The sequence below is a fragment of the Calcarisporiella thermophila genome (assembly GCF_041956535.1).
Source record: "Calcarisporiella thermophila strain CBS 279.70 unplaced genomic scaffold VTP21scaffold_3, whole genome shotgun sequence".
NCBI classification, from domain to species: domain Eukaryota; kingdom Fungi; phylum Calcarisporiellomycota; class Calcarisporiellomycetes; order Calcarisporiellales; family Calcarisporiellaceae; genus Calcarisporiella; species Calcarisporiella thermophila.
Window position 1 is genome coordinate 839917 of NW_027192193.1, and position 26348 is coordinate 866264.

General features: G+C 43.9%; 11 protein-coding genes across 11 annotated transcripts; 2 read left to right on the forward strand and 9 right to left on the reverse strand.

Annotated features, from left to right (window-relative positions):
• Positions 1 to 20: 20 nt before the first annotated feature.
• VTP21DRAFT_7230 (uncharacterized protein) lies at positions 21 to 3262 on the reverse strand (the record flags this gene model as incomplete). Its single annotated transcript, XM_069397949.1, has 2 exons — positions 21 to 1877; positions 2060 to 3262. 2 exons carry the CDS (start codon positions 3260 to 3262, stop codon positions 21 to 23), a joined length of 3060 nt encoding a protein of 1019 aa, XP_069255457.1.
• Positions 3263 to 3334: 72 nt separating this feature from the next.
• Positions 3335 to 4201, reverse strand: VTP21DRAFT_7231 (uncharacterized protein; the record flags this gene model as incomplete). The annotated part of the gene is made up of 3 exons (XM_069397950.1): positions 3335 to 3367; positions 3513 to 3522; positions 3996 to 4201. The coding sequence occupies 3 exons, from the start codon at positions 4199 to 4201 to the stop codon at positions 3335 to 3337; spliced, it is 249 nt and encodes an 82-aa protein (XP_069255458.1).
• Positions 4202 to 4342: 141 nt separating this feature from the next.
• VTP21DRAFT_7232 (uncharacterized protein) lies at positions 4343 to 5989 on the forward strand (the record flags this gene model as incomplete). Its single annotated transcript, XM_069397951.1, has 3 exons — positions 4343 to 4600; positions 4658 to 5413; positions 5492 to 5989. 3 exons carry the CDS (start codon positions 4343 to 4345, stop codon positions 5987 to 5989), a joined length of 1512 nt encoding a protein of 503 aa, XP_069255459.1.
• A 330-nt stretch (positions 5990 to 6319) lies between these two features.
• VTP21DRAFT_7233 (uncharacterized protein) lies at positions 6320 to 8037 on the reverse strand (the record flags this gene model as incomplete). The annotated part of the gene is made up of 4 exons (XM_069397952.1): positions 6320 to 6763; positions 6840 to 7313; positions 7380 to 7521; positions 7592 to 8037. 4 exons carry the CDS (start codon positions 8035 to 8037, stop codon positions 6320 to 6322), a joined length of 1506 nt encoding a protein of 501 aa, XP_069255460.1.
• Positions 8038 to 8779: 742 nt separating this feature from the next.
• Positions 8780 to 9802, reverse strand: VTP21DRAFT_7234 (uncharacterized protein; the record flags this gene model as incomplete). Its single annotated transcript, XM_069397953.1, has 4 exons — positions 8780 to 9389; positions 9445 to 9514; positions 9565 to 9692; positions 9759 to 9802. 4 exons carry the CDS (start codon positions 9800 to 9802, stop codon positions 8780 to 8782), a joined length of 852 nt encoding a protein of 283 aa, XP_069255461.1.
• A 1609-nt stretch (positions 9803 to 11411) lies between these two features.
• VTP21DRAFT_7235 (uncharacterized protein) lies at positions 11412 to 12852 on the reverse strand (the record flags this gene model as incomplete). Its single annotated transcript, XM_069397954.1, has 8 exons — positions 11412 to 11734; positions 11793 to 11981; positions 12053 to 12191; positions 12254 to 12412; positions 12482 to 12556; positions 12638 to 12693; positions 12754 to 12780; positions 12849 to 12852. The coding sequence occupies 8 exons, from the start codon at positions 12850 to 12852 to the stop codon at positions 11412 to 11414; spliced, it is 972 nt and encodes a 323-aa protein (XP_069255462.1).
• Positions 12853 to 12989: 137 nt separating this feature from the next.
• Positions 12990 to 14257, forward strand: VTP21DRAFT_7236 (uncharacterized protein; the record flags this gene model as incomplete). The annotated part of the gene is made up of 6 exons (XM_069397955.1): positions 12990 to 13035; positions 13097 to 13202; positions 13262 to 13330; positions 13399 to 13511; positions 13578 to 13689; positions 13756 to 14257. The coding sequence occupies 6 exons, from the start codon at positions 12990 to 12992 to the stop codon at positions 14255 to 14257; spliced, it is 948 nt and encodes a 315-aa protein (XP_069255463.1).
• Positions 14258 to 14673: 416 nt separating this feature from the next.
• VTP21DRAFT_7237 (uncharacterized protein) lies at positions 14674 to 17844 on the reverse strand (the record flags this gene model as incomplete). Its single annotated transcript, XM_069397956.1, has 5 exons — positions 14674 to 15139; positions 15201 to 15376; positions 15442 to 15664; positions 15733 to 16131; positions 16193 to 17844. 5 exons carry the CDS (start codon positions 17842 to 17844, stop codon positions 14674 to 14676), a joined length of 2916 nt encoding a protein of 971 aa, XP_069255464.1.
• A 1063-nt stretch (positions 17845 to 18907) lies between these two features.
• Positions 18908 to 20379, reverse strand: VTP21DRAFT_7238 (uncharacterized protein; the record flags this gene model as incomplete). Its single annotated transcript, XM_069397957.1, has 4 exons — positions 18908 to 19634; positions 19698 to 19947; positions 20015 to 20159; positions 20221 to 20379. 4 exons carry the CDS (start codon positions 20377 to 20379, stop codon positions 18908 to 18910), a joined length of 1281 nt encoding a protein of 426 aa, XP_069255465.1.
• Positions 20380 to 20456: 77 nt separating this feature from the next.
• On the reverse strand, positions 20457 to 22331 carry VTP21DRAFT_7239 (uncharacterized protein; the record flags this gene model as incomplete). The annotated part of the gene is made up of 6 exons (XM_069397958.1): positions 20457 to 21041; positions 21354 to 21467; positions 21532 to 21777; positions 21839 to 21903; positions 21998 to 22090; positions 22151 to 22331. The coding sequence occupies 6 exons, from the start codon at positions 22329 to 22331 to the stop codon at positions 20457 to 20459; spliced, it is 1284 nt and encodes a 427-aa protein (XP_069255466.1).
• An 855-nt stretch (positions 22332 to 23186) lies between these two features.
• Positions 23187 to 24871, reverse strand: VTP21DRAFT_7240 (uncharacterized protein; the record flags this gene model as incomplete). The annotated part of the gene is made up of 3 exons (XM_069397960.1): positions 23187 to 23329; positions 23402 to 23780; positions 23843 to 24871. The coding sequence occupies 3 exons, from the start codon at positions 24869 to 24871 to the stop codon at positions 23187 to 23189; spliced, it is 1551 nt and encodes a 516-aa protein (XP_069255467.1).
• Between the last annotated feature and the right edge of the window lie 1477 nt (positions 24872 to 26348).

The following is a 26348-nucleotide window of genomic DNA, read 5'->3' on the forward strand; positions in this document are numbered from 1 at the left end:
CTGTAAAAACAACAATACTTTCAGCGCCAGCCTCCAGATGGAGGCTGCGGGGGATGTTGCTGATGCTGCTGCTGCTGCTGCTGTTGCATCTTTTGCAATGCAACGACGGCTGCGGCAGTTGCCTGCGCGAACATGCGCTTCTGTTCGTCGTCATTCGCAGGCTGCGTTACGCCCGAATTGTTCAACCTTGCCCGTGCCTCCATCCACGCGGCCATCATACGTTGGGTTGTATCAGGACGCACCCCCGTGAGCGTTAAGGATTTGACTGTTTCGGAGGTGGAGGAGGGCATTTGCGGAGTTGCTGTGGGGGAGCGGTATGAAGTGGATGAGGGGGTTGCATTGGTGGAGGGGTTGGGGGGTTGAGAGGTAAATCGGGAGTCGTCGGAAGTTAAGCGGCGTTGCCGCTTCGAGCTACTTGTATTTACAGGAGGGGTTGGAGGGGGCAATCTTGACGTGGACGCCGAAGAGGTCATGGAGCTCTCGTTGGGTGGTATCGTGGTTGGGGAAGCGGCTAGGGGGGAATAGGCCGAGTGAGAGCGCGACATCCCAAGACTTACCGGCCGCCCACCGCTCGCGCGCTTCCCTGTAACGCTGGGCACTGGATCTTGATTTGTTTGCTGCTGTTGAGCTAGTCGAGGTTTAGTGGGCTTCCCACTCGCACCCGCTCCGTGCCGATTACGCTTCTTGATCACGTCCGTCTTCAGGCTGAGGGGCCGCACAACACCGTGAAGCTTATAAAAGAGTCCACATGCATTACACAGCGGATTGCCTTCTGGATCACGGCGCCAAAGTGGTGTAGTCCGTGTGCCACAGTTTGAGCATTCCGTCGGGGTAGAGTATTTGTTGTTGTTGTTAGAAGCGGCATGACTGTCTTTTCCAGCCTTGGAGGACTGTGAATCTACACCTGTCTCTGGCTCTTCATTGCCCTGTAGGTTGGCATCATCCTGATCAGTCGTAGTGGACATTGGACTATGAGAATGAGGTCGAGTGCGTTGCGGAAGCTGTTGAGTATGTTTGCGCTCCGTCTTGATCGGCGTCATTGGTGTTGGACGCGGAAAAGTCATCAAACGCTGCATTTGTGGGCGCTTCATCAAGTCTTTTCGTTTCTGAGTCTCTACATCTTCACTCTCTCCGGCTTCGTCCAACCCTCCGATGTCATCACCTCCTCCGCCATCCTTAGGGCGATCGCCGTTGCGCATTCGAACACCATGCCCTTTCGTGGCTTCGCGATATTGGGGCTTCCCTGGATATGTAGCCGTAGGAGAGGAGGATGCAGACATCGTCGCCGAGGATGCAGCTGAAGTGCCTCCCAAAAGTGTCGGATCAATATGGGTTTGGGTTTGTACTCCATTGCCACCGTTCCCAGTTAGCTGTGCAAATGCCTCGAATGGAATCCCAGCATTCCCCACAGACCCTAATGCTCCCGCTGTCGAGTAAAGGTTGAGGAGTTGCTCAATTGACAAGCCGGTCAAGAGGTGGTCAGATGCGACACCTTGTAATTTGTTCATTGCCTCGCCAGCAGTGGATGCATCTGCAATTCCAAAATAGGCCTCATCCTGATCATCCTCGTTTGCTGGAGGAGTTTCAACTGGCGTATGATCAGAAGAGATATTTGAACGGCGGTGATGAGGCTGACCCGTGATTGTCCGTGAATATCCCATTGAATCAGACCCTAGGTAACGTGAACCAAATCCCCTACTACTGGAGAGGTCACCGGTGGAGTTCTCCAAGAGGGCTGAATTGCCGAGTGATGAAGTGCCGGATTGAATCCCGGCATACTCCTCCATATCTGAGTTGTCAGGGAGCTCATAGGGGATGGTGATGCTTGAGGCGCCGGAGAGTTGAGGGGAAACGGTCGCAAGGTATTCTTGATTGAACTAAAATACAAAATTGTTCAAAGATAAGAAAATCAGTAGGTAGTATGGGTCAAATCTTGCCATCCCCAGCTGTAGCAGCCCCTCCATTCCCGGCCACCCATCTCCAAGAAAACTTGAGGATTTGAAGTAAAAGAACAAAGATAATAGCATACATAAGTAGGGGTGAGAAAAGGGGTACGAACCTGTTGCTGTGCCTGCTTTAAACGCGCATTTGACGAAAGATATTCGTTGGCTTCTCCATAGGATCCAGCGGTGCTCATCATTTGAGATGGAAGGATGGCACGGGTACTCCCCGCTATCATAACCTTACGTGGCGTTCGTTCAGAAAACATCCACGACTGCTCGGACTGCTGCTGCTCCTGAGGTTCCTGGGCATGCTGATGGCCCACGGCTGGGGATTCCGGGTATTGAATTTGTTGATCCAGCAAGAGTTGGTTCCCCTCTAATGCCGTCAATCCATATAACTCTGAAAAGAGTTGCGGAGGCGCGGAGGAGGAAAAGTTAGCAGTCGGATCGTCCTCTGGCAGTGCGCCAGAAGAGGGGTCGATTGCTGCGTGTGGCCCGCTTTGAATATTGATAGGTAGGGTGCCTGAGGCAGAGTTGGACAACGACTCGTTGAGCCCTTCTGCAGGCAATTTCTCCTCGCTCTCATCCAACGCCATCAAATCTGACTCTCCATTCTCGAACTTGAATATCCCCTGATCGTCTGGACTCAATAGGGTTGCGTCATGCAACTCCATATCCATAGTTCTATTTTGTAGTGCATGGGGGGATCTTCCCTGTTCGGGCGACGGCTTTCCAGAGTCGGAGGCATATGGTGAGCTTACTGGGGTAGCAGAATCCTCGCGAGCTTTCTTCTTCACCTCATTCTGCTGTCTCTTTTTGGAGAGCGTCATAGCCATCATTCGCCATGTCAGGTTCTCAAGCCGTGATCCATTCGGTAAGCTATCCTTTGCTTTTGTATATAATCGCCAGATCTGAGCCGCAAGTGGATCTTTTTTGGCTTGCGGAAATGCTGAATTCTCATCGGATTCATTCTCCGAGTCGGATGATACATCATGTGTATTGCGTACATTCATTAGGCCACCATCATTCATATCCCGCTGTTTCAGCTTGTTCTTACTATTTTCAGACGCCCGTGGTCTTGGGGGGAACAAATTGTCCGAAAGCAGCGTAGTGACGATGGGAGGAGATCTCGGCGTGACAACCGTCAGGGCAGTCGTTGGGGGGGATTTAAGGAGCTCTCGAATGTTTTGGTTCGTCGACTGGGAGCCTACAAGATCATGCCTTGAGGAACTCAGGCTAGACTCTCCATCTCTTTCCCCACCATCGCTATTACGAGGGCGCCTAGAAACAGTGCCGCCCAAGGTCACATTTTGATCCATTATTTCGGGCTCGATGCTATTTTGGTTCAGCAGATATATCAGGTAACTTCTCTCAATAAGGTTCAATGTGCGCTAGCGACGGGGTGGTTGAAAAATGCAATTCTGCTACAAGGGGTGCAGCGAAAGTAGGTGAGTGATTAGTGGGAAAGAGATAATCAGACAAAACCTCAGAGAAAGCAGTGAGGATTTAGGCCCGCCATGCGATTCTGAAGCTGAATGGAGAGTGTTACAATAAAAAAAGAGTACTTACAACCAAGTAGCTAAGGTGGTATAAAATTGCTCAATTAGAACCAAAGAAAATGAAATTAGTTGCGCAAACGAAATGAGAAACCAATGGAGACGAGGGGAAAAAGAATGCGAGTTTGATTAGAAAAATTAAGTAAGAGGACGGGAGGAACAAGGTGTGTGAGAGCGGTGGAAATAGAGAAATAGGAAGACAATAAAATGATGGCGCAGTGCGACTTCTCGCTTAAATGTTGGAGCGCTGGTAGCAGGAGAGGGTCCTAGCGGTGGGGGATGGTCTGCGTTGGGATACAAGTTAGCAAGGGGCAATGGGTCTCCCTTGCTGTGCTGCTGTGGAGAGATTGATGTGATTGATAAGTATTAGCATCATTCTTGCTCTGCTCTGGCTCCACTGAGATGCAGATCCACGTGAATGCTGGTGGAACTATTACCTTATGCTTAGCCTTCGCTGGCGATTCGCTGCTAACCACTCAACAATCACCAAAAATACCTGTTAAAGCTTCCACAACATATAGCCTCGAGAATGAGTGCAGGCAGCCATTGCAACACTGCCCAGAGAGATCTGTCCGCCCGCCTTCCCCGCACTTCCTGTAAACTTCCCACTCCTCCTAGCATATGCTGAGCTTCAAGGCCAATTTTTCGATCGGAACCAACGAAACACTTTAATTTCTGAACAGGAGCATAAAACCTCATCATATTACATCACTGCTGCTGCGCCCACCTCTTAGATTTTCTCGAAGAGAAAAAAAAAAGGGTTGCTAAATCCTTCATAATTCATCCTACCATCCCCATTCCTTCACCTCCAGATTCCTCTCTGTTGTTTTCAATTCATTAACCATGAGTTTACACGTTAACTTCAATACTCACTCACAAGATCTCCAGTCAAGCTATGCGTCAGTGCTGAATAATGACGCGTCAGTGAACTGGGCCTTGTATGGTTATGACCGTGGCACAAATGATCTCAAATTAATTGCAACGGGCGATGGTGGGCTTGAGGAGCTAGCGGAGGAATTTAACGATGGTCAAATTCAGTATGCATTTGCACGCGTGCAGGACCCAAATTTCGATCTACCGAAATTTATACTGATTTCATGGGTACACGTTGTTGCTAATTTCGAGGAGTCCCAATTCTGATAAGGCTCATCTTTTTAGGTTGGATCGGGAGTACCTGAAAACAAGAAGGGATTATTCAACTCTCACCTTTCCGACATCTCCTCTCGTTTCCTAAAGGGCTATCATTTGCAGATTAATGCTCGAAGCGAAGAAGATGTTGACCCAGAATACATAATGAAACGAGTTGCAGAGTCATCCGGGGCAAAGTATTCCATTCATCGTGAGGCACCCAAGCCACAAGAGCCCATACTTCCCGTAAGATCGGTATATCAAAAAACTCAGATTCCAGACATCGCAGCTATGCAGCGCGAAAGTATGCGAAAAGAGGGACCTCCCGTTCCAGTCGGAACTAATTATAAGCCAATTGTCACCAATCCGAAACCTCTTGGTGCAACTTCGTTTGATGAATCGCAAAGAAGACAGGAGGAAATAGAAAGGCGTGAAATGGAACAACGACAGGCACGGGAGGAGATCGAAAGGCGCGAGGCAGAGATGAGGGAGAGATTGGAGAGGGAAGAAAAAGAACGACAGGAGAGAGCAGAGATGGAACGAAGGAATAGAGAAGCTCAAGAACAGCGAGAGAGGGAGCAGCGGGAGGAGGAGGAGAGGCGAAGAATGGAAGAAGAGGCCGCCGCCACCGCTGCTGCTGAAACGGAAAGAAAACGTTTGGAACTGGAAGAGGAAGAGAGGCGGCGACAAGAAGAGGAAGAAAAGCATCGTCAAGAGGAGGAAGAGCGGCTCCAACAGGAGAGATTACGCCAAGAGCAAGAAGCAGAAAATGTTCGCTCTGACTATGTATGAGAGTTCTATTTGACGTGATACGCCTGCAATTTTCCAAATATTAAAATTGACGTATTTGATCCCTCTTCATAGGCGGCACCCGTTCAGGAAACTACCCACGAATCACTTTCTGCCATAGTGGTCTATGATTATGATGCAGCTGAAGAAAACGAAATGTCCTTGGTTGAAGGTGAAATCATTACAGATATAGTGCAAGTAGACGAGGGATGGTGGCAGGGAGTCGGAGAGCACGGGAAAAAATCCGGGCTTTTCCCCGCTAACTACGTGCAGATACTCGAGGCCGATCAAGCTAAACAGGCTGTGCTCCCTGATTCCCACCCCGTCTCGGTTGCCCCGGTACCCGAGGCTGAAGCCAGCATTGCGCCTGTAGAGGAAGCAGCGACAGGGGGATATGCAGCAACCGCTTTGTATGACTACGAGGCAGGCGAGGACAATGAGATCTCCTTCCAGGAGGGCGAAATAATCCAGGAAATTGAGTTTGTATCTGATGACTGGTGGCAAGGAAAGTCTTCTTCTACAGGTCAAATTGGTCTCTTCCCCGCGAATTATGTAGAGCTCCACCAGCAATAAATTTATTGCGATTCTTGTGAATTTTGTTTTTTGTCATTTCTCTGTTCTCTGTTCTCTTTTTTTTCTTCCTCCATTATATCAACATGAAATATTTCTTTCATATATTTCATCATAATACAAGAAGCGTCAAGAAAAATATAAAAGCCCATTCGGAAAACATTGGTATACTTTAAAAAAATTCTCAAAGGTCGTTTGCACACTGGCGATATATAAAAAAACAAGAGAAAATATAGAGATTTGGAAAACAAGTGCAAAAGAGCGATAAACAAAAAAAAAGCAATGAAAATATAAATACACCATATATTTCAGCCCTACCCTAGCAAGAAACTATCAGTGAATATCAACTCCTCTCAGTTTTTCCTCTATTCTCTCTCTTTCGTCAAGATGATCATTATCGCTATATTCGCTCTCACTCAATTCCTCGTCCTCATCGTCATCGCTGTCCTCCGGGAATGCTTTCTGCCGCTGTCTTTGGTTCCAGTTCAGACATCTTGTCAAGGACTCGAACCAATCCTCTGACTGGGATGTGGCGCATATGGTGGGGAATGGGAATTGGGACGCCGTTATTTTGATATAATCACCCTGTTTGAGTTCGATGCGACCACGGCCATCAAAGCTGGCCCACGCGGTGCTACGGGATGTGAGAGGGACTTGAACGCGAAGCTCCATTGAGTCAGGAAGTAGCATCGGACGAAAACTGAGAGTGTGTGGGCAAAGTGGAGTGATGAGGAAAGCCGGAATTTCCGGGTGGGTGAGAGGGCCACCTGCAGCCAACTGAGCGCAAAAAAAAGGTGATGAATCAATAAGACGTCTATTAAGGTGAAAAAGATAAATTCCCAATGACACTTACAGAATAAGCTGTTGACCCTGTTGGGGTTGATACAGCAAGTCCATCCGCTTGCACGGTCGTCAGATGCTTCTCGTCTCCAAATAATTCCATCAAACTCATATAAGGGCTGGGGCCTCGATCTACGACCAAATCGTTCAGGACTTCAAAGGATTCTACAGGGAAATGTTCAATTGCCTCTTCCTCTAAGCGCTTTTTCTTTTTCCTCTTTTGTTTGCCAGCGGAATTTTCGGCGTCTGGTGCTGCGTGCTCGGGCATTATATCAACCAGCCGACGAGCACGATATACAGTGCATGAGAACCGCATCCGTAAATGAATACGGACGCCTTTGTCGATGGCCGTTGTTATATGCTCACGATGGTGTGAAAAATTGAAGCTAGTGAGAAAGCCAAGAGAGCCCAGATTAAAGGGGAAAACAGGAGGAACGATATGCTGGAAGAGCCATGAGGTATAGAGCACGGTCCCATCACCACCGAGCTAACCAAGAAAAACCGAACATTCAGATAAATATATCCATCAAAGGGAGTTATGCGGGATGAATACCGTAATAATAAAATCAAACATGTGTGGGGAGCGAGCACATAGGTCGGGAGTCCAAAACTTGATATTATCCGCAAACTTAGAGGTTTTTACCAGTTGCCTGTATTTGAACTTGCGAGCGTCTCTAAGTTTCTCTTCGACATAACTATTGTTTGGAAAAGCATGAGTCGGATGACAAATCAAATTCAGATCAAGCGATTCCAAAAAAAGCTTACACAGTCATCCCCTTCTCCAACAGCCACTCCAACAATTGTCTGGTTAAAGGAATGAGCCCAGCATCGTTCGTCTTGGTGACTATCATGACAGTTCTTGGCTGCTCCCATTTTATTCTTGCCCTCCCCAGCCGCTTTGCCGCCTCTCGCACCCCATTTGCAGTCTCAGCAAGTTTAGACATCAGGCTCGAATCACGCTCGTATTCAAAGGAGTCGGAGTCAGGAGGCGTCACGGGCACATTATCATCGAAGAACGTGGAAGGGAAAGGAATGGCATTGTCAATGGCCTTGTGTAGAAGGCACGGGGATTTTGGTCCATCACTTAGAGTAGCAGGAGAGCGCGGGGGTAGTGGAAGGGTATAGGCATAGGAGCGATGCTCTAATCCCTCATGCCGATATTGATGCGATGATTCATGTAGAGAATGCGACCCTTGTACATTGGAAGACATCCTCTCCGGCTTTAGATGCTTAAATAAGGATTAAACTATCTAGCTAGATGCTAACCACTAATGGAACTGCTAATTCTACAAGACTCGAGGATCAAGCATGTACCAAGAGAGAAGTCTATAAATAATTAGGGAGGCGGGGGCGGAATAAAATGCGAGGGTTAAGTCCCGAGACGTAGTGGAACTTGCAGAGACAAAGAGATAAAAGAATAACAATTGCGATAGCGTTACATTTTAAGATTATGTCCAATGGGCATTGGATTCTGTTACTCCACCCCCGTAAGACCGAGGGGTAAATGTTGTTTTAGTGACAAACCCGTATGTTCGGAGCCAAAATTAGCCCAAATCGGCCTGCCGGCCACTGAATCCTGGCCCTAGCTCGGCCATGCGGCCTCGATTTCTCTCCTAATTGCACTGGTAGTTTTCCTCACGGGCCGTGACTACTGCTTTGGACCCATTAAGCTTAATGCAGTTAAGCTAGGGACCCTGAACCAACTGTCACAGCCTTTTAAGCACGAACTTCACACTATACACAGCATCTATTAATCCATAATTTGCCATGGATAGCTAATAAAAGTCAAATAAACCTCAATTTGAGCTTTGAGGTCCTCTTGATCTCTGGCTCTAAATCTGGGCTTCTCTAGCCGCTGATGCTCAGGACCTCGGCCGGATAAACCATCTCACAATTCTCCCCAGAAAAGTGGCCCCCACTATCTGCAAGCCTCCAGCTAGAATCCTCCGATTCCTATAGCCTTGCTGTTCCATTAGCTGGATGACCATGTTCGTATTCTTCAGATGCCCCTAACTCTTCGACAATTGTCTCTGCTTTATCTCGAAAACTCGCATACAGCATATTCCATCGCTTTACATCCACCAGCTGTAAAAGAGTCGCAAGCTGGGGTGGGTAAAGCTTGATTTCTTCTCTCTCGAATGCACGCAGAGCCTCAGAGGGGGTAAACCAATGAAGCTGCGTTGTTTCCTCTAGGTCGGCACTAGCAAACGGGACGGAAGTAAGCGTGACAAGAAAAAAAAGCGTGTCAAATCGCCGAGGAAATTTTTGAGGGGTAATCCAATGGCCCAAAGGGAGTAGAGGCTCAACTAGGGGGCGGAGGTCGTATTTATTGCAAAGATGGTATAGCTGGGATGCATCATTGTGGACCTGAGAGGATATGGTAGATTTGATAAATATGCTACATGTTAGGTATATGAATGCATTGAGGAAGATATACGATACAATCTTCCGCCATTTTTCCAGCTCTTGCAAAGTAAGGCCGGCCCCGTGGTTTTCCACTAAAAGCACGCCACTCTCTTCGAATGTCTCACGAATGGCACATATGCGGTGGGAGAGCAAACCTCTGGATAGATACAATTTAGGTAAAGAAAACAAAATATGAAAACCGGCCAGGTTACTTTTTATTGTTCAAGTGAGGATACATCTCTTGCCACGTCGTATCTTCATCAGCTGAATCCACTATTCCACCTGGAAGGGCATGTAAGCATGGTAATCAATGCATGACGAATATAAAATACCTGGAAACACTGAAGCATTCTTGAATGTCCCTAATGCATTCCGCTGTATCATCAGCACCTTATAATCGAAATCATTATTGCTCTCGCTTCGGCCGTAGGCGGAGTCTGTTTTAGCTGCTATAACGATTCTAAAGATGTCCCAATTCAAAAGTTAGAGCCATTTTAAAGTAAAGAGGGTATATATATTTCCTCACGTTGATGAAGAGAGTGGTGTTGCAACATGCTGTAAAATCTCCATGATTCTCCCTGTTCTAAAACTTTTATTTCATTACTCTAATTCAACGGTTTCATACAAGCCAAAGTACAAGCAAGGAAAGATTGTCACGTTTTAATAATTTCTCCTTGTATGCTTTTTTCCTCTGAATTGATGTAATAATATACAAGAGGTTTTATTATTAAACACTGGTTTATCTACACTATATGCTGATACATGCGCTGCCCCAGCTATAAATGAATTCTTTGAAAAGCTATTATCATTGAATAGCACCCGAATTCTATGGGAAATTTTCATCGTATCATCGTAATTATCGATGCGTACTAAAGTGATCTTAACGATTTATATCTTCTCAGCTATTCCCTCTAATAATTTTTATTTGCTACAGCATTACTTCTTTTTTAACACCATCTTGCACCTATGAGACCAACTCGTAAAGTGATTTGAGAAGGTGTGCTTAAAATTTCAAAAGTCTACATGCAAGTTTGAAGCAAATCTGGGAATAAACTGTGAAGTTGCTAGAAAGTTTATCGAAGAATGAAACACCCCGAAATATCATCCAGTGAAGCCAAGATATCGTCTAACGAAGCCAGACCAGAAATTCAGCACTAAGAAAGGATCGATCAAAGAATGTTCTATACTTGTCGACTTGCAGCAAGTTGTCAAAGAAGACCTCAGGAGTGTAACAAGCAAAACCATAAAAATGATGCAAAAAGGATTCGGGGTGAAGCCCCTATTAAAAATCTAGGAGGTCTCTGCTGCTCCCGTATCATTTTAAAGAAGAGTTCTAGTTTGCAGCTCTACTCCTTAGACGGGATTTTCGGAATATTCAGACCATAATGATTTTTGACGAAGTCCTAGTTCCATTTTTACATACCATTAGAAAGAAATACACTTAAAAAAAAGAGTCGATTTCTGCACCTAGAGTAATATTATTCCAAGCATGAAAAAAGGGAAAGAGGCAATCTTGATTTTGGATTTGTATTTGCAGTCTTAAATAATTCCCCGTAAGTAAAAATAATTATTAGCATCTCCATATAAGACAACAGTTGTTAAACTTGACTGCATCAAGACGTCAAACTAACTCTTTTAGGATTATTAAATTAACTACCAGATACTTATTTTGTCCGAGCCTAAGTAATACTACGGCAATATATCAGTTTTCATGGTAATAGGTATATCAAGCTGATAGCGATATGAACTTGAAAGTCGTTCAAATATATTTATCAAATTTATTAATCTGTATAAGTTTGCATAGTAGGATGGGGGTAAACAATACCTTGTTTGCCCCGTCTAACAAGTTGTGATAGTGTGGTGGTATCCATACTGCAGAATTGAATATAGATGCTCTTTTGAGTTTTATCCGCGTGAAAACCACACCCAAATCTGACAAGCGATTCATGAGTGTGGAGGCATTCGGCACTTCATAACCGAGCACCTGCCAAGGAGTCATCATTTTCATCAATTTTATTTTCTAATAAATAAATATTATCAGCATAATGTATCATATCACAATAAAAAAGCAGCTCTTAGTTGAGTCTATAATATTATGTTCTATCGTGACAAAAGCCACCTATTACAGCAAAATAAACAGTCTATCGAAAATCTATGGCAAATAAAATACCGTAGATTTTCATGGTTTCTTAGAAAGTGCAGCCATAACCCACTCGTATACAAAGAAAGTGACACAGTTCACCGGGAAAGCGCGAAGTAGAGTGGGGGCTAACCCACGGAAGAATACTCCGATGCCTTCTGAACGATACGACTTCACCGCACAATCGATAATACCGGTGTAGGACTGACCAGAGATAGAAGTGGAGGAGGAATGAAGCGATTTAGTAGAGATTAGGAGGGGAGCCGTGACAATACCCTGAGGTTGTAGAGAGTTTGTAGGAGAAATGCGAGGCGGATGAATGTCCAAATGAGCTTGTGCTTGGATACGGCTTTTAATGACATCTAACCAAAGATTAATTCAGCCAGGTGAAGTTTGCCAAAAAAAAATTACGAAGTCTACCCAAAGGATAGATGCATGCCCATGAAATCATCCCTGCCACCCCACCAGCAAGCAAAAGTTTCCCCGTATGCTCCGTCGCTCCCTCGGCTGGTATTTCCAAATACCGCTTCATCCATTCATAACTCCAAAAATAACCACCGTATCCCGGAGCATCGCGTAGAATGGTCACCAAGCCTCCACGATAAAAGCCTAAAAACGATTTGTTTATTTCGAAATATTATGTGACTTAGTGGTTTTTAATATCTGATGTGATTGCGTACCTCGAATGCCACTCTTCTGAACAATATCCCTTATTACCTCCCATGTACCCTCAGTAGCAATGGCTGTATCTCCTCCGATTTTCACCTGTGCGCGACACTTTACCAATTCTGTAGGGCAACTAACAAGAAAACAGGTAACCTATTTTTGTGTGAGCGATAACGTTACAAGATCTCCTTTAAAATGGACTATGCATTATTTACTCCTGCACCAAATCCCGCCCAAAAGATCTGATTCAGTGTGGGTTCGTCTTGGTTAGCACTGATATGTCGCAAAATACCGCCATAAGAGGCGAAGAGAAGAGCGTTTAAACCACCTAATCCGATCACAGGGGTTATAATGCCTTTGAACAGAGACATAATCTAAAGATGAGAGAATTACTCTGCTGATGATCTTGAGTTGCAAAAATAATAAAAAAGAAAGTTATTTACTCCTTCGGTGCGGATCATATGGTTTAGGGAAAGATGTCTTGAATGATTTTGTGAAAAGCCCGCTTGCATGCGAACCTGTCGAAATGAAGCAGATCGGGCGACTAATTTAGCATACGAAATGGAATGCCCATGGTTTAATATATTATAGATGGAAACCTTTATAGTGTCCAATGGGCTGCCAACAAGGAGCCCTGCAGCCCCGCTTATGTAGCCTACATGCAGTAGAAATAAGTTATGAATAATTCATAAAATGACAAAAGCAGTACGCTTGCCTGCAACAAAATCATTGACACTCTCAGCTAAAGAGAGGAAGTATATATTGCAATGGGTTAGTTGAATTATAGATTTGGTCCTTTATATATCTTACCCATCTAATTGTTTGGAGAACCTATTTGAGATTTGTGCCGTATATTCCCACATGTGATATGATCGAATGGGCGGAGTGAAAAATCTGAAGATATTCTTTTTTTCCAGGGCAAGTCTATACTTTTTCTACACCATTTCTAACATGAAAAGAGAGGCTTCACATGCTGGTTCGTGGTACACTGCTTCAGGTAATTAGCATGTTAATCGACGCATGCTATGTTGCGATGATTCATACAATATTGCCGTTAGGCTCAAAGCTCAATAGGGAATTAGAAAATTGGATTTCCCATGTTCCTGACGAAACAGAAGATGGCGTCGATATCCCAGTGAAGGGCGCGAGAGCCATCATTGCGCCGTACGTATTTACAAATTCATCGACTCATATTTCTCTGGCATATTCATTTTTTATTTTAGTCATGCAGGTTATATGTATAGTGGTCAAGCAGCCGCTTACGCGTACAAATGTATCGACCCTTCATTTGTGTAAGCATATTGATTGCCATTCTTACTTCTTTATTAATATTTTTATTGCGTAACCGTATTTTTTTTAGTAAGCGAGTGTTTATCCTTGGTCCTTCGCACCATGTCTACATCACAGGTTGTGCTCTCTCTCAGTGCGACAGCTATGAGACTCCACTTGGAGATCTAATTCTAGATAAAGAAAGTAATGATTAGAGATTGCTGTCGACTATTGGTCAGGTTCATATGTTTATTGAATTCACTTTATTAGCGATTGCCGAGTTGAAGGCAACTGGCCACTTCACTACAATGAGTAAGGGCGTCGACGAGGACGAGCATAGCATTGAAATGCATCTACCTTACATTTATAAAATTCTAGAAAAGTTCGTCGAACACCTTGGGTGTATGCAAATAGCTCCTTTTCTTACTAATGTAATTCCAATTTGCAGGAAAATTGAAACAATCAAGATAGTCCCTGTCTTGGTTGGTGCCCTCAATGCTGAGAAAGAGGAATTCTATGGCAAACTCTTGGCTCCATATCTCGCTGACCCCTTTACATTGTTCGTGGTATCTTCGGATTTCTGTCATTGGGGTACGCGCTTTTCCTATACCTATTATTGTGCATCTCCTTCCTCTACCCCAATACATCTCTCCTCCCGCTCGAATCGTGGTGAATTGACGATACCAATCCATGAGTCAATCGAACGTCTTGATCGTGAGGGCATGCAGGTGATTGAGACGGGAGATCATCCTAAGTTTGTGGATTATTTACGGAGAACAAAAAACACAATTTGTGGAAGGCACCCGATTGGAGTGCTCATGTGTGCGTTGAAAGAGGTCGAAGGAGATCAAGGAAAAACAGTCAAGTTTGTGCGGTATGAGCAAAGCAGTAAAGTGAGGGGTGAAAGAGAGAGTAGTGTCAGCTATGCATCTGCTTATGTTATTGTGTAGGTTTCCTTTTTTTGCTTGATTCTTCATTTTTCTCAAGTTAGCATTTCATTTGTTTCTTATGGTGCCTGATAATATGTGCACTGTAAATCGTATTTTTTTTTTTTACGCGAATAACTACGAATGTCACTGAGAACATGTCATAGAGGAGTGAGAGAAAAATACGTTCCAAATTTTGAGCTGAAAGCAGACATTTATGATCAATATAGAAGAAAATGTAAAGAAAATAGAAAGAAGAAAAAGAGGAGCTACAAGAAAATCAACGAGCGTTTTTGATGAAAGATATTATAATGTGTGAAAAATTGACTTTCAAAAATTTATATAAAAGAAAAAAATAGAAAGAAATAAAGAAATAAAGGAAATCCAAGCGTCCCCAAACAGATTAGGAACATTCTACCTTTATTATTTTAGCCTATTTTCTAGGTTTGCAAAACTTTCAATATGCTATACCGAGGATCATCCTTTCGGATGATCACACATTCTTCCCGCTCCTCTTCTCGGCGTTCCCACTCTAAGAAATGCAAATAACGCGGGTCATCCTTGAAGAATACTACGTGATCGCCCCGATCATGCTTGAGGCGTTCGAGGGCAATTAATTTAGTGTAAAGAGGTCCATGGCGATTCAGAATGACATGATCCCCGCGATCAAGCATCCCATCCAGTGGTACAGAGGATATGTCAGACAGAGCAACAAGAGTAGAAGATTTTTGGGATATATTTTGGTGTAAATTTTGATCCGTGCTCACGACTCGGGCGGTGGAGACTGGTGCCTCTTCTTCCTGCGATATCGGCGGAGAGATTGGGGGATCGAGATGTGTTACCTTGTTTGATTCTGCGTATATTGCTTGTGCTCTCTCGCTCTCGCTGTATTTTTCCTGTCGAATCCTACGGTATCAGATGTTAAAGAAATTGCGCTTCTTTTTCTTTTCGGAAGAAGTCTCAATACCTCTCAGCCATCTCGAAGAATTTGACTTTAATCGAATATTCAGGAATTCGGTAAGTGACCCCAGTGTAATGATCATTCGTGTCCTGGTCATTCACTATCTGAATCTCACCATTGTTTCGCACGTAGGGATGGGGCGGGTCTTCAACCACGTCAACCTTCCGCTTGCGTTTCTTTTGCTATATAGAATAATCACACACTTAATTCAAAGTTCGTCTAATGGGAAAAGAAAAAAACCGCTGACCATCTCTTGATCCGCGTGCACAGGACACATCCACTTGCGATTGATAGGTGGAGGGCAGGCTAAGGGAGGGTCGAGGCAGTCAAAATGCCATGCTAGCGGGCAATAGTCACATCGGAGTATAGCTCCTGCTAGTGCTGAGCGACCACATTTGTGGCATAGGTTGATGCGGCCGGATTTGTCTTTAAGCTGGTGATAATTGGGCTCCTCTATCACCCCCGTTTTCCTATTGAAAATGCAGAAATGCTTAGTAACACGAAAGCCAGACCCTCACAAGCATGTCTCGGTACTCACCCGGTCTTTAACGGCTTCAGACTGCTTAAATCTATATATTCTCCGGATGGCCCCTCAGTTATACCCTTGAAATACGTCTTGATCCTCAAGGGAAGAGAAAATTTGCTTGGATTCCGACGATCGAGAGCATCACTGAGTTTATGAAATATGCCGGCAGCATCAGCAGGAATTGGCATACTATCCTGAGCCCGGCATAGATTGCAATTCCACTGGTCGGGCAATTCCTCATCAGAGTTTATTGGGGGATCAACGCAGGAGAGATGAAACGAGCGCTGACAGCATGCGCAGTTGATCAAATGGCCTTCGCCACCACAACTTTCGCAATAACCACCGCTACTTGTGGTCCTATGATAAGTATCATTATTTCTAGCTGAAAATCGAGTATCTGCTTTCGGCGATCTGAGGTAGGAGTCATGATTTAGCTTCAGCTACTGGAATTGATGTGCACAATTATTCTTACCTATATCTAGAGCTCCTGCTCTCATTTCGTTTCACACTACGAGTAGTCATACCGGTTCTCCGTGTTCTGTCATAGGCTAACGAACTACCATTCTCTGAGTTGAGGTTACTCGCAGCCCTGTTTACTGAAGGAGGAGCCGACTGTTGACGCTCCAGTTTAGATGGAGCAACGCCTTCCAAAGACGAGGGGCTCCCTGCCAAAGGTGTGCTCATTGCGGACTGCTCCCCAGTCTCATCTCCTGACTCCTGAAAAGCAGATGCCGTCAGCCGGAGAGCTAAGGATTTAGCATCTTTTTGTTCCGTGGATGCTTTATTTTGGGATTTCGAAGAGGGTGTAGATATTTTGCGGCTCTTTAATGAAGTGTCGGTAGATTCCCTATTTAAACTAGTTTTAGTCGGCGTTTCGGTTTTCATAGGAGTATTCTGGGCTTGCGTCATATTGCCACGCGAGCTGATAGGAGAAGCAGAAAGTCGTTGACTCCTTCGAACGGGCCGCGATGCTGCAGGCTGCGAAAGGCCTCTGTGTGAGCTCGCTTCATCCATTGTTTGATCTTGCTGTGGTTTGTTCTTTTCCATCTCCATAGATTCCGCATCAGTGGAAAGTGATTTTCTTCTATTGAACCGCCTCTTGGCTATTGAAGAATTTTCTTCTATATAATCGGCTTTGGTGGCAAAAGAATTATCAGGAGCTCGAAGCTGGCAATGACTAGCAGGTGAACCCTCTTTCGTCTCAATGGTCTTACTATCTTTGTTTTTTGAATGCTTGCTCACTGATTCGCGATTTTCATTGCCTACAACCTCCATTTCGATTGACGTTGAGTTAGAAGCAGGGGCAGATTGCTGATTTTCTACCACATTAACCTTTGGCAAATCTTTAGCGGCAGAATGTGTTTTCTCGTTTCCTCCTTTTTCAGTTTTCAGTTTTTTCGAGCGCCTTCTTCTATTGGCTCTTCTCTCTTCATTGGTGCCAAGAGGTTCCTCAACATCAGAACATAATGGCCGCTTTGATGCTTCCTTCTCCTTCACGGCCAACTCCAGTGAAGTGGCCTCTTCCGCACGAGGCACTGCGCTCAAGGAGGTCATATCTCCTATTGACTTTAATTTGGAAGCTCTACGCGATCTGCGCCGATTCCCACCCACTTTTGCAGTACTTATTTTTTCTAATGCGCTGCTATTAGCTGACGCTTCTTCTGACTCGGCGCCTGACATAGATGGAGTACGTTGCCCACTGAATGAAAGTTTGATATTTGGCTTCCGCCACGAGCGTCCTCCTTTGGGAGGTAATGGTTTGCCCTGTTGTGATGACTGTTGCTCATTATGTTGGGTATGTTCCCTTGTAGAGGATGTCTCGTGTTTAATCGGTACGTGAGAAGCATTGTTGGATTCAGCATGGTTGACTTTTAACCGAATCTTCAAACGGGGAGAAGTACTCGGAGGATTAGCGGGATCCTTTTCTATGTTTGTGGGGGACGCAGAATCATCAACGGCGTTAGAAGCACTTGTTGATGTGGATGTCGCTTCATGATGACGGGTCAGTCGAGGTGAGACACGTCGTACATTCATAGGAGCCGAAGCAGATGGATGAGCAGAAGAGCCAGATTGCTTGGAAATAGCGCTGGAGGATGATGCAGAAGAGTCTATTGCCATGCCCATCAGAATCTATTGGGATTTGCACAAATGTCTGCGTGTGTTCGCACTCTGCGCTTTTGCTCAAGTTTAAATCGATGGATTATTGGAATCAATAGAGTTGCGGTTAACGCCTAATACGCATATAAAACGGAGTTGGACAAGGTAAAGCGACGTGTACCAAATATAAACAACAAAGCTGAAAAGCTCTATGCAGACGCTAAGACCCTATAGTATGAATATTTTGGTCAGAAAAATATCTATGCTCGCTTGGAAGAGAAAACCCTCAAGTCATCCATAAACAAAAAATAAATGCTCCAGAGCAAATACACTCTTTTATGAATCACAATATAGAACACACAAAATGGACGCTGTGGATTCAATTCGCTCTTCTCTGCTATTTTAGACAACAATATATTGTTCTCTGCCTCCAAAAAGTATATAATAATTTTGTAGAGGTTTTCCCGTGTTTTCAAAATATCTAGGCGGAAAGCCATCAAAAGAAAAGGGCATACCCTATTGAAGGAGCGAGGAACACCAAGTAACTTGTTGGATGGGGGTTGTAGCTGCACTATATCTAAGTGCATAAAGGCAAAGATAAAAGCAATGAGGCTTAATTCCAGAAAATATAACAAATGTTAGCCGCTCAGAAGGAATCGCGGGCGACCTGCTTTAGAAAGGAATCGACTGGGGATGGCTACCTTTGTTGAAAGTGAAGAGATATGTCCCGTTGTCTGTCAATCAGTTTAATATAGCAAAGGAGTCATGCGATCTCCTATTGAATAATAAAATAGGAAACAGCATAGAAAAATGAAAATTTTTGCAGTACGATCAGACAGGCCAAAGCGCGGTAACGTCTACAAAAAATGTACGCTTTATCTTTTGCCTATAGATTCCATACGCTAATACTCAAGTATAAACTAATATTAGAACAAACACAACTAAAAAGGATAAAGAAAAACAATAAAAAGAAAAAAAGCTATCCAATATTTATTCCAATTATTTACAAAGATCATGTAAACCAAAAAAAAAGAGTTAAAGAGAAAATAGCAACATGCATTTCTGAAAATACAATAGCAGATATAAGTCATTAGCTTCTAGAAGCGTCGATTCTTTCCAATGAAGCCCTGTATTCCATAACTATCCGTTGCAAGTGGCGGTTCCGAGCTAGAATTGGCAGGATTTCGCGCAATAAATCTCGCTTCGCCAGTCCGAGAATGGTTGGCGACCAGTCGGGGTGTTCATCGATCCCTCCTGTTTCCATACGCTGTACTGGCCCAAGGAACTCTCGACATAACTCTTCCACCTTGGTCAACTCGCCTCTATCTGAGAGCTTCCTTGCATAGTTGTGCAGCCAGTGTCTGTACTCCTCGTCAGGTACCTTCAATAATTCAGCGCTAAGCAATTGATTTTCTAAGTGTGCCATCGTGATTGCACTCTGTGACCCTTCGTCGATCTTGGCCAGCTCCCTCGCTAGGGTGGAACGAGAGCCCGAATCGGTAAATGCCGATGCGCTCCTTTGAAGCTGTGTCAACACTCCTGGTTGCTGCGTTAGGTCGTTGCCAAAATCTTCCCCAGTGGTCCAGAAATCTGACACTCGATGCCACGAATCAACAGCGCGAACCCATACTCGCATTTCTAAATGATAAGCGAATGCACGGCCCGTAGAGGTGAGAAGGACAGGGGTTCCGTCGGGGCGAACCGAAGCACTGGTAATGAGGGAAGAAGAATGGAGAGAATCATCACTGAGGGTCGAAGTTTGGAGGATGGGGCCGGCAGAGACTGCCGAAAGTAGAGCGGCTCGTTTTTGAATATCCCTTTGATAAATATGGTTTAATATGGATAATGAAGTAAAAAAAAATAAGTGAACTTCTACTCACCAGACGTAAACTAATCCCACTTGAGTCACGCATAATAGGTACCGTAGGCCTGAGTCTAAAAATGAAACCTGTGCCTCTAGCACGATAGTGGGTAGCAGGCGTCTTCCAGAGTGAGAATATATATGGAGAGAACCGTCCTCACATGCAACTGCACAAAATCGTTGATTGCCAGACATCAGGAGTACTGGACTTGACAAGCAGTCTGTCCAGAGGATTGATCCCTGCGAGCTGGCAATTAACTTCGAAGACTCTAAAAATGGATCGAGAGAATGAATATAACAAGAAGAGAAAATGTATTCAGACCATCTCATCTATACCTTTTTCTCGACCGTTTTGCGCCTCTAGCGACAGTTTTTTCCCACCAGTCCACTCGTTGAAAAGCCGTGATCTGATCTTAGGGGTTTGTAACCTAATCTGCGAATACGCGACTACTGGAGGAACGATAGCACTTCGAGCTGGATTCTGTTCGTACAAAAAAAATTATTAATGCTGTTGATCAAAAATATATGTAGCGCTAACCAACCTCTATAATCTCTCCATTGGTAGCAATCTTTTTTCTCTTTTCATCTGAGCCAGTCTGCTTGTGAGTTGTGGACGTGGGTTGTTCTTTTCGTTTATAACCCAATACAAGACTGGATACGCCACCATTGGGAAGAACGCTCGTCGGGCCATCCATTTCCATTGGAGTTGCTTGGCTCAGTGAGAAGCCTGAAGAAATTGCGTCAGTTGGCTATATATGGAATAATTTATATCAATTTTCTAAATGCCATATCGTCTAGTAAACTCTATTAAATCTACCCTAGCCGAGAACTTTTCGTTTGGAGTACTTTGTTTCGTTTCTACTTTACGCTGATCTCCGTTAGAGGGCTGGGCAGAGGGAACCGATAGTCCTCGGAGAAAAGTTGGCTGCACTCGCTTTTTACCACTTTTTGTGATAGTCACCTTCTGTTGTAATGGTGTCTCGGGTTGATCACGACATCCAGAAGTAATCGTATGGGAAGAGGAATCAGGTATAGGAGTTGTCTTTGACTCGAACGATGTTGGTGGAGGATTTTCGGGGACAAGGCTAGTATTATCGCTTTGAGCCTGTGTAGCTGTAGGAGTGGTAGCAGTCTGTTGCTTGAGAGGCGAAGTTTCTGATGGAGCCGGTGTTGATGCACTAGTACTCTTAGGAGTGTCTGCTGTAATAGTTGGAGGGGCTTCAGATCCCATAAGATCCATTATCCGCTTAGATGATATGTTCTTCGAGCGAACGGCAAACTCCTCTTCCAAAGCAAGCTGTTCGGGATTTTCAGCGAGTATGGTCGTTTTCTTTTTATAGCCAAACTTGGTCAAAAGTTTTTCCTAAGGGTTTTAATATTATAAATTAGTAGAACGTATATTTAGATCGAGAGGGCAAGGAAAAGCGTATGTCTACCTTCTCCTCTAGAGGAACGGGTTCACCCAACTCATCAACGTCAAACAAAAATACTGCAACTGTACCATCATAGGAACAAGCAGCCGCAAATCTTCCATCTGGACCCCTTTAAAGTTAAAAACTGACAGTTAATTTTTGATTAATATAGATAGAAAAATCAAACCATACCAAGAAAGATCTAACACACTCTGTTTAAAAACATCGGTTGCAACAGCAAGAGGTCGTGCATTGTGTGTTACCCAGAAGGATACACTACGATCCTGACTACCCAGCGCAACCACTGACATTAGTGTTCGAGGGCCAGTGTAAGAAGGGTCTTCTTCTTTGGCATAGAATAGAATAGGATTGAAATGCTATATATAGGAGAAATTATGGCTCATTAGCTCAACAAAAATAAATCCAAACCATCTTACTTACCGCAACTTCTATAGCAGCGTCATGGCCGACAAGTGAGATTTCTGAATCCCAATCTCCACGACCAATAACGGCAGAAACTGGTACGGGTCCATTCATCGCATTTGCCGTCGCAATATGGGATCCTTCAGGTGACCAACTAAGTCGTTGGAAAAAGGTTGCATTTGGAGATTTAGAGAATGGCTCTGTGATATCAGCTGTAACGGTCCAGTCTGATGTTTGCCAAATCTTTACTGTCCTATCATCGGACTGAACCAATTTTTTTTTTAATTTTTGTAAATAGCGACGTTTGAATTATTGAGATGCGTACCTGAGTTGCCAGATATTTACCAGCGGGATCGAATGAAATTCCTTTAACAAATCCGCGATGTCTATCTAGTTTTCTTAGCCGTTCTTAGAGTAGCAAAGCAGTAAGCATATATTCGACGTTATAGTTCAGTATACATATGTAAGGGAAATCACTGCTTACCAAAGGTACGACCGTGCCAAATGAACACGTTGCTATCAAGTCCACAGGAAGCTAAATAGGAATTGTCGTGGGACCATGCTAGTCCCGATACATCTGAAAGAGAAATTTATTATTAGTCTTTTACTTGGATATACCACAGCTCTGAACACTGACCCGATTCATGTCCAGCTAGTCTTTTCACGGCTTTCCAATTCTCTAAATTTGCTTCTGCACATCCAAACGTTGTGCTATGCCAGCCATCAGCAGAGGTATCTTGCTCCCAAATAAGAATGACATTATCGTCTGAGCCTGATGCGAGGTATCTTCCGTCTTGGTTGGACCAGCGAAGGCACATCACCACACCTATGTTATAAGATCCACAGGTTGAGCAATTAAAATTGCAATGCCAAAGAGAAAATAGATAGTTTAACGACCATTATGCATAGTAAGTGTGCATAGAAGTTTTGGTGTCGATGTATCATTTTCTTTCTCGGGATCGCGTAATGGCTCTGTACTCCATACTCTGATTTTAGCATCTGGAATTATTGAAGGAACATCAGGATCAAATTTGCACGAAAATCACCGCATTTTTCTCAAATGATCAAAAAGGGAGATGACTTCTCATACATCTCGGAATAAAGCAATACTCTACCTAAACCGCCTGTAGCCAACCGCGATCCATCAGGATGCACATCGATCGAGAATATACTTGCTCTTTTGTTTTTATCGTCTGTAAGTTAATATTAAAATTACTAAAAACAGAAGAGAACATGTTGTCAAAAAGAAAATTCTGTACCATAATGACCCATCCAATCTGGTTTTAATATTATCATTTCGACGCGATTTATTTTGGTAAAGCAATTCTCTTAAGCTTCTGGTCTTTAGAGTAATAGACATTTAATGTGGTATTTTTCACGCTCCGACTGATTACGATTCAGAGTTAGGACAAAAATTACAGACCAAGCTGCATGGTAGTTCCTTCATCATTCAATTCTGTGTATAATTCAGTAGCCAAACTCTATTTCTAATATATAAAAGAGTACACGCTGAAAATAAAAACGGGGGGAAACAAGGTATCAACAGACCATGCAAGAGGAGCAATAATAAAGTGAATCAAAGGAAATTCTAATGTAAGGGAGTCAAAGGAAATATATCTAAGATAAAAGGGATAAACAACGTAGTTGGATGGATGAGATGAAATAAAATGGCACTATAAAATACCATATCTCCTCTTACGCTCTTCCAACTGGGCTTCATACAAGCTCTCTGGCCACACTGGTCTTCCCGGAGACTCCCACCATCCCCAATCTGCGGTTGTAACCATGCGCTTTGAAGTCTTATTTGTGCTTCCAACTACATGAGAATAAAAGAAGCAATCAATAATATGCAATATATTGGGCCTAGTCTCAATCCTCTTGAACTCACTGGCAAAATTTTGCGCGGTTGGAGGACGTTGCACTACGATTCCACCCGATACTTGTGAATTCCACACCACCGAATTTGCCCCCGCCCACCCATGCCCTGTTCCGCTCTGGCCACGGTTTTGAATCAGTAGCGTACCATTAAACATCACATTGTCATATAGCTGCCCAGTTGACCACCGCATGTGTGGCCCTGAATCGCCCGTGCCTGTCGCACTACATCTATGCACAACGTTGGGGCCAGGAACACGTCCCATAAATGCCCAGTTATGGAATGCATTATCGGATGAGCAGTGAGTAAAGAGGATAAGCTGGCCATCCACTTTGTAGGTTGATTGTCCGGAATAAAATGCACGCTGGTTGGGGTACCGATGGTGGCAATTCTACAGTTGACATATAATAAAATGAATTTACCTACTCCATTGGCAACGACATGCCTATTTACCATAATGGTGATATGTTTAGAGCCGGGGGCCAGGCTGACGAAGTTGTGAAACCAAGAGCTATTTACATTGCGCATCCACGAGTGCTCAACGTTCTCGAACTGCGCTACATAGTTCTGGAACATTTCTTGTGCAAATCGATAATCTCTCCCTGGAGGGACGTTCGGAAACTCTTTTGCTTCTCTGCCCTCGTTAAATGGACAAATAAACTCAAGATCTTGTATACCAACATGGGAGATTCGCCTGTTCCGATATCGCTGAACGTACGCGCCTCCAAATTGGCTGGAAATCGACATCGTGAGAGGGGCATCGAGATGGATTTCCCCCCGAAAAATATCAACAAATACGACTTTACGAAAGACCGTAAACTGCATTGGTACCCATTCGTGTGAGTCGGCCTTTTTCAGTGGGATCTTGTCCATGCTCAACGATTGAACCCACTCTTTGTTGGTCGTAATTGCGACCTGGATTGTATGGCCCGGTCGAAAAATCCATACTTTCTCGATTCTCAATGACTGTGCCCCAACAGGAACGTAGTCATCAAGGACACGAGCTTTTGTACTTCTCAACCAACTATGCCCAGCACCTTGCACATTGACAATAAAAGGGAGGTTCTCTGCGTCAGATAAATTTGTAAATATCCGTGTTCCACCTGTACTCTCCCCTTCTAGGACAATGCCACTAGCGTTTATAAACAAAGTATGGGAGATATGGTAAATCCCTGGATTTAGATGCACCGTGCCGCGAAATCCTTTCGAGTCCAATTGAGCAAGCGAGGCACGGTCTATTGCAGCTTGAATGCGAGAAGTATCATCTAGACTATCATAAGAATTTCGAGGGGACAGGCGTTCAAGAATAGGGAGATTATCTGGCGGCAACTCTAATCCGTATTTATAACCTGAATAAGAGAAATCCTGCGAAGAGGTAAGAGGATATGGATAGTAGTTTTCAACCAGGAAATTAACAAATATAAATACGTACCGGTAGTTTATCGCCTCTTTCGTTGAAGGGTAAATATTGCAATCTGCCATCTACCTTTGGTAAAATGAGACGACTATAACCTCGCTGCCCCGGAAAATGTTCGCTCGTCTTGACTAATGGAGGTAACGAATTTGGGAAAGAGCCGAAATTACCTCGACTGTCTTCGTATAGCGTCACATTTACAAGGCCGTCAATTCTTGTAATTCGGATTAATCCATGCAGCACGTCCCCAACATCATTCAAAAGAAATGTTAGAAAACTTGCCGCCACCAGTAAGGATATGGCGACAAAAGCAGTGTTGGACCCCAGCTTGACTTTCGTAATTGCAGAATTCAGGGATGAGTGAACGACATAGAAGGATAAAAGGCAAGGGACACCAGGCAGAGTTTGTGTGTTCTAGCAAAAATACATAGAGCAAACAAGAGATATTCACATACTCTACGAGTGTTTGAGAGAGAAAGACTATGACCCATAACAAGTGTCTAGTTGATTATTGATTCAAATTCGTGCTTGATGAAGGTGCACAGATCATTTTTACATATAAAGAAATGTGAACTTTCGTAGAGATTCAGACCAAGGCTCTCCTTGAAAATTAAAGACGATTGGCCATATAGCATATATAGAAATGATGAATGGGCAATGACATATGTTCTCGCCCTAATAAACAGCATGCAAAAGCATTCGGATGCCACAAAGATTTCTCTGAATCTACTCTAAAGAGTTGACGGCCCGCAATTCTTTATTAAACTCTGGCTTCTACTGCTCAGCTTCTTGCCCTTTTTCCAAAGGTGTTGGGTCGAAAGCCTTGCTATTGCCAGCACGGCCAGGATAAACCCCAATTCGCGAAGTGATCTAGCCATACCTAGCTACACTTTCGTGTGATCGATTGCCTTAAATACAACAATGACCACTATCGGGGTTCCTCTGAATTGCGATGCTTAAGAATAAGAATTAATGTTCCTAATAAGGATACCTATTCAAAGAATACTTGCCCAAAAATCTATTGACAAATCGAAGATAAAGTTGTTTGGGCCCCAAAAATCATTCAAACGCTAGGAAACTGGTGTATCTCTCTGCAAATATAAGAAGTCCCACAGGTAATAGATGTATTTAGTATCGTGTTCTATTCAGCCTGAAGCATTGTGAATATCTAACTTCGATAAAACTTTTTGGGAACTGGGAAAGCGTTCTAGAGCGTGCTTAAACGAGTAGAATATCGCACGACCTCAGTGAGCAGATCGCTAAATATTATCATTCCTTTGAGATGTTTTGGGATTGATTGTGACGACTATCTTAACCTACTCCTCGAGATTCGGTTGATAGAGGAACGCTCAATTGGTATCGGTGGTCTACAAAGTGAGTGCTGATAGCGGGGAGAGTGATGTGTCACGAGAGCGTGGCAGTAGATGGAAAAATCCCAAGTCTTGGCTACACAAACGCGTCCAAGTTCTGAAATTTCATTGAAAAGCCACACCAAGTTCAAATGACGTTGGAAATCTTCTCTCTACTGTACCTTCGCATCAATAG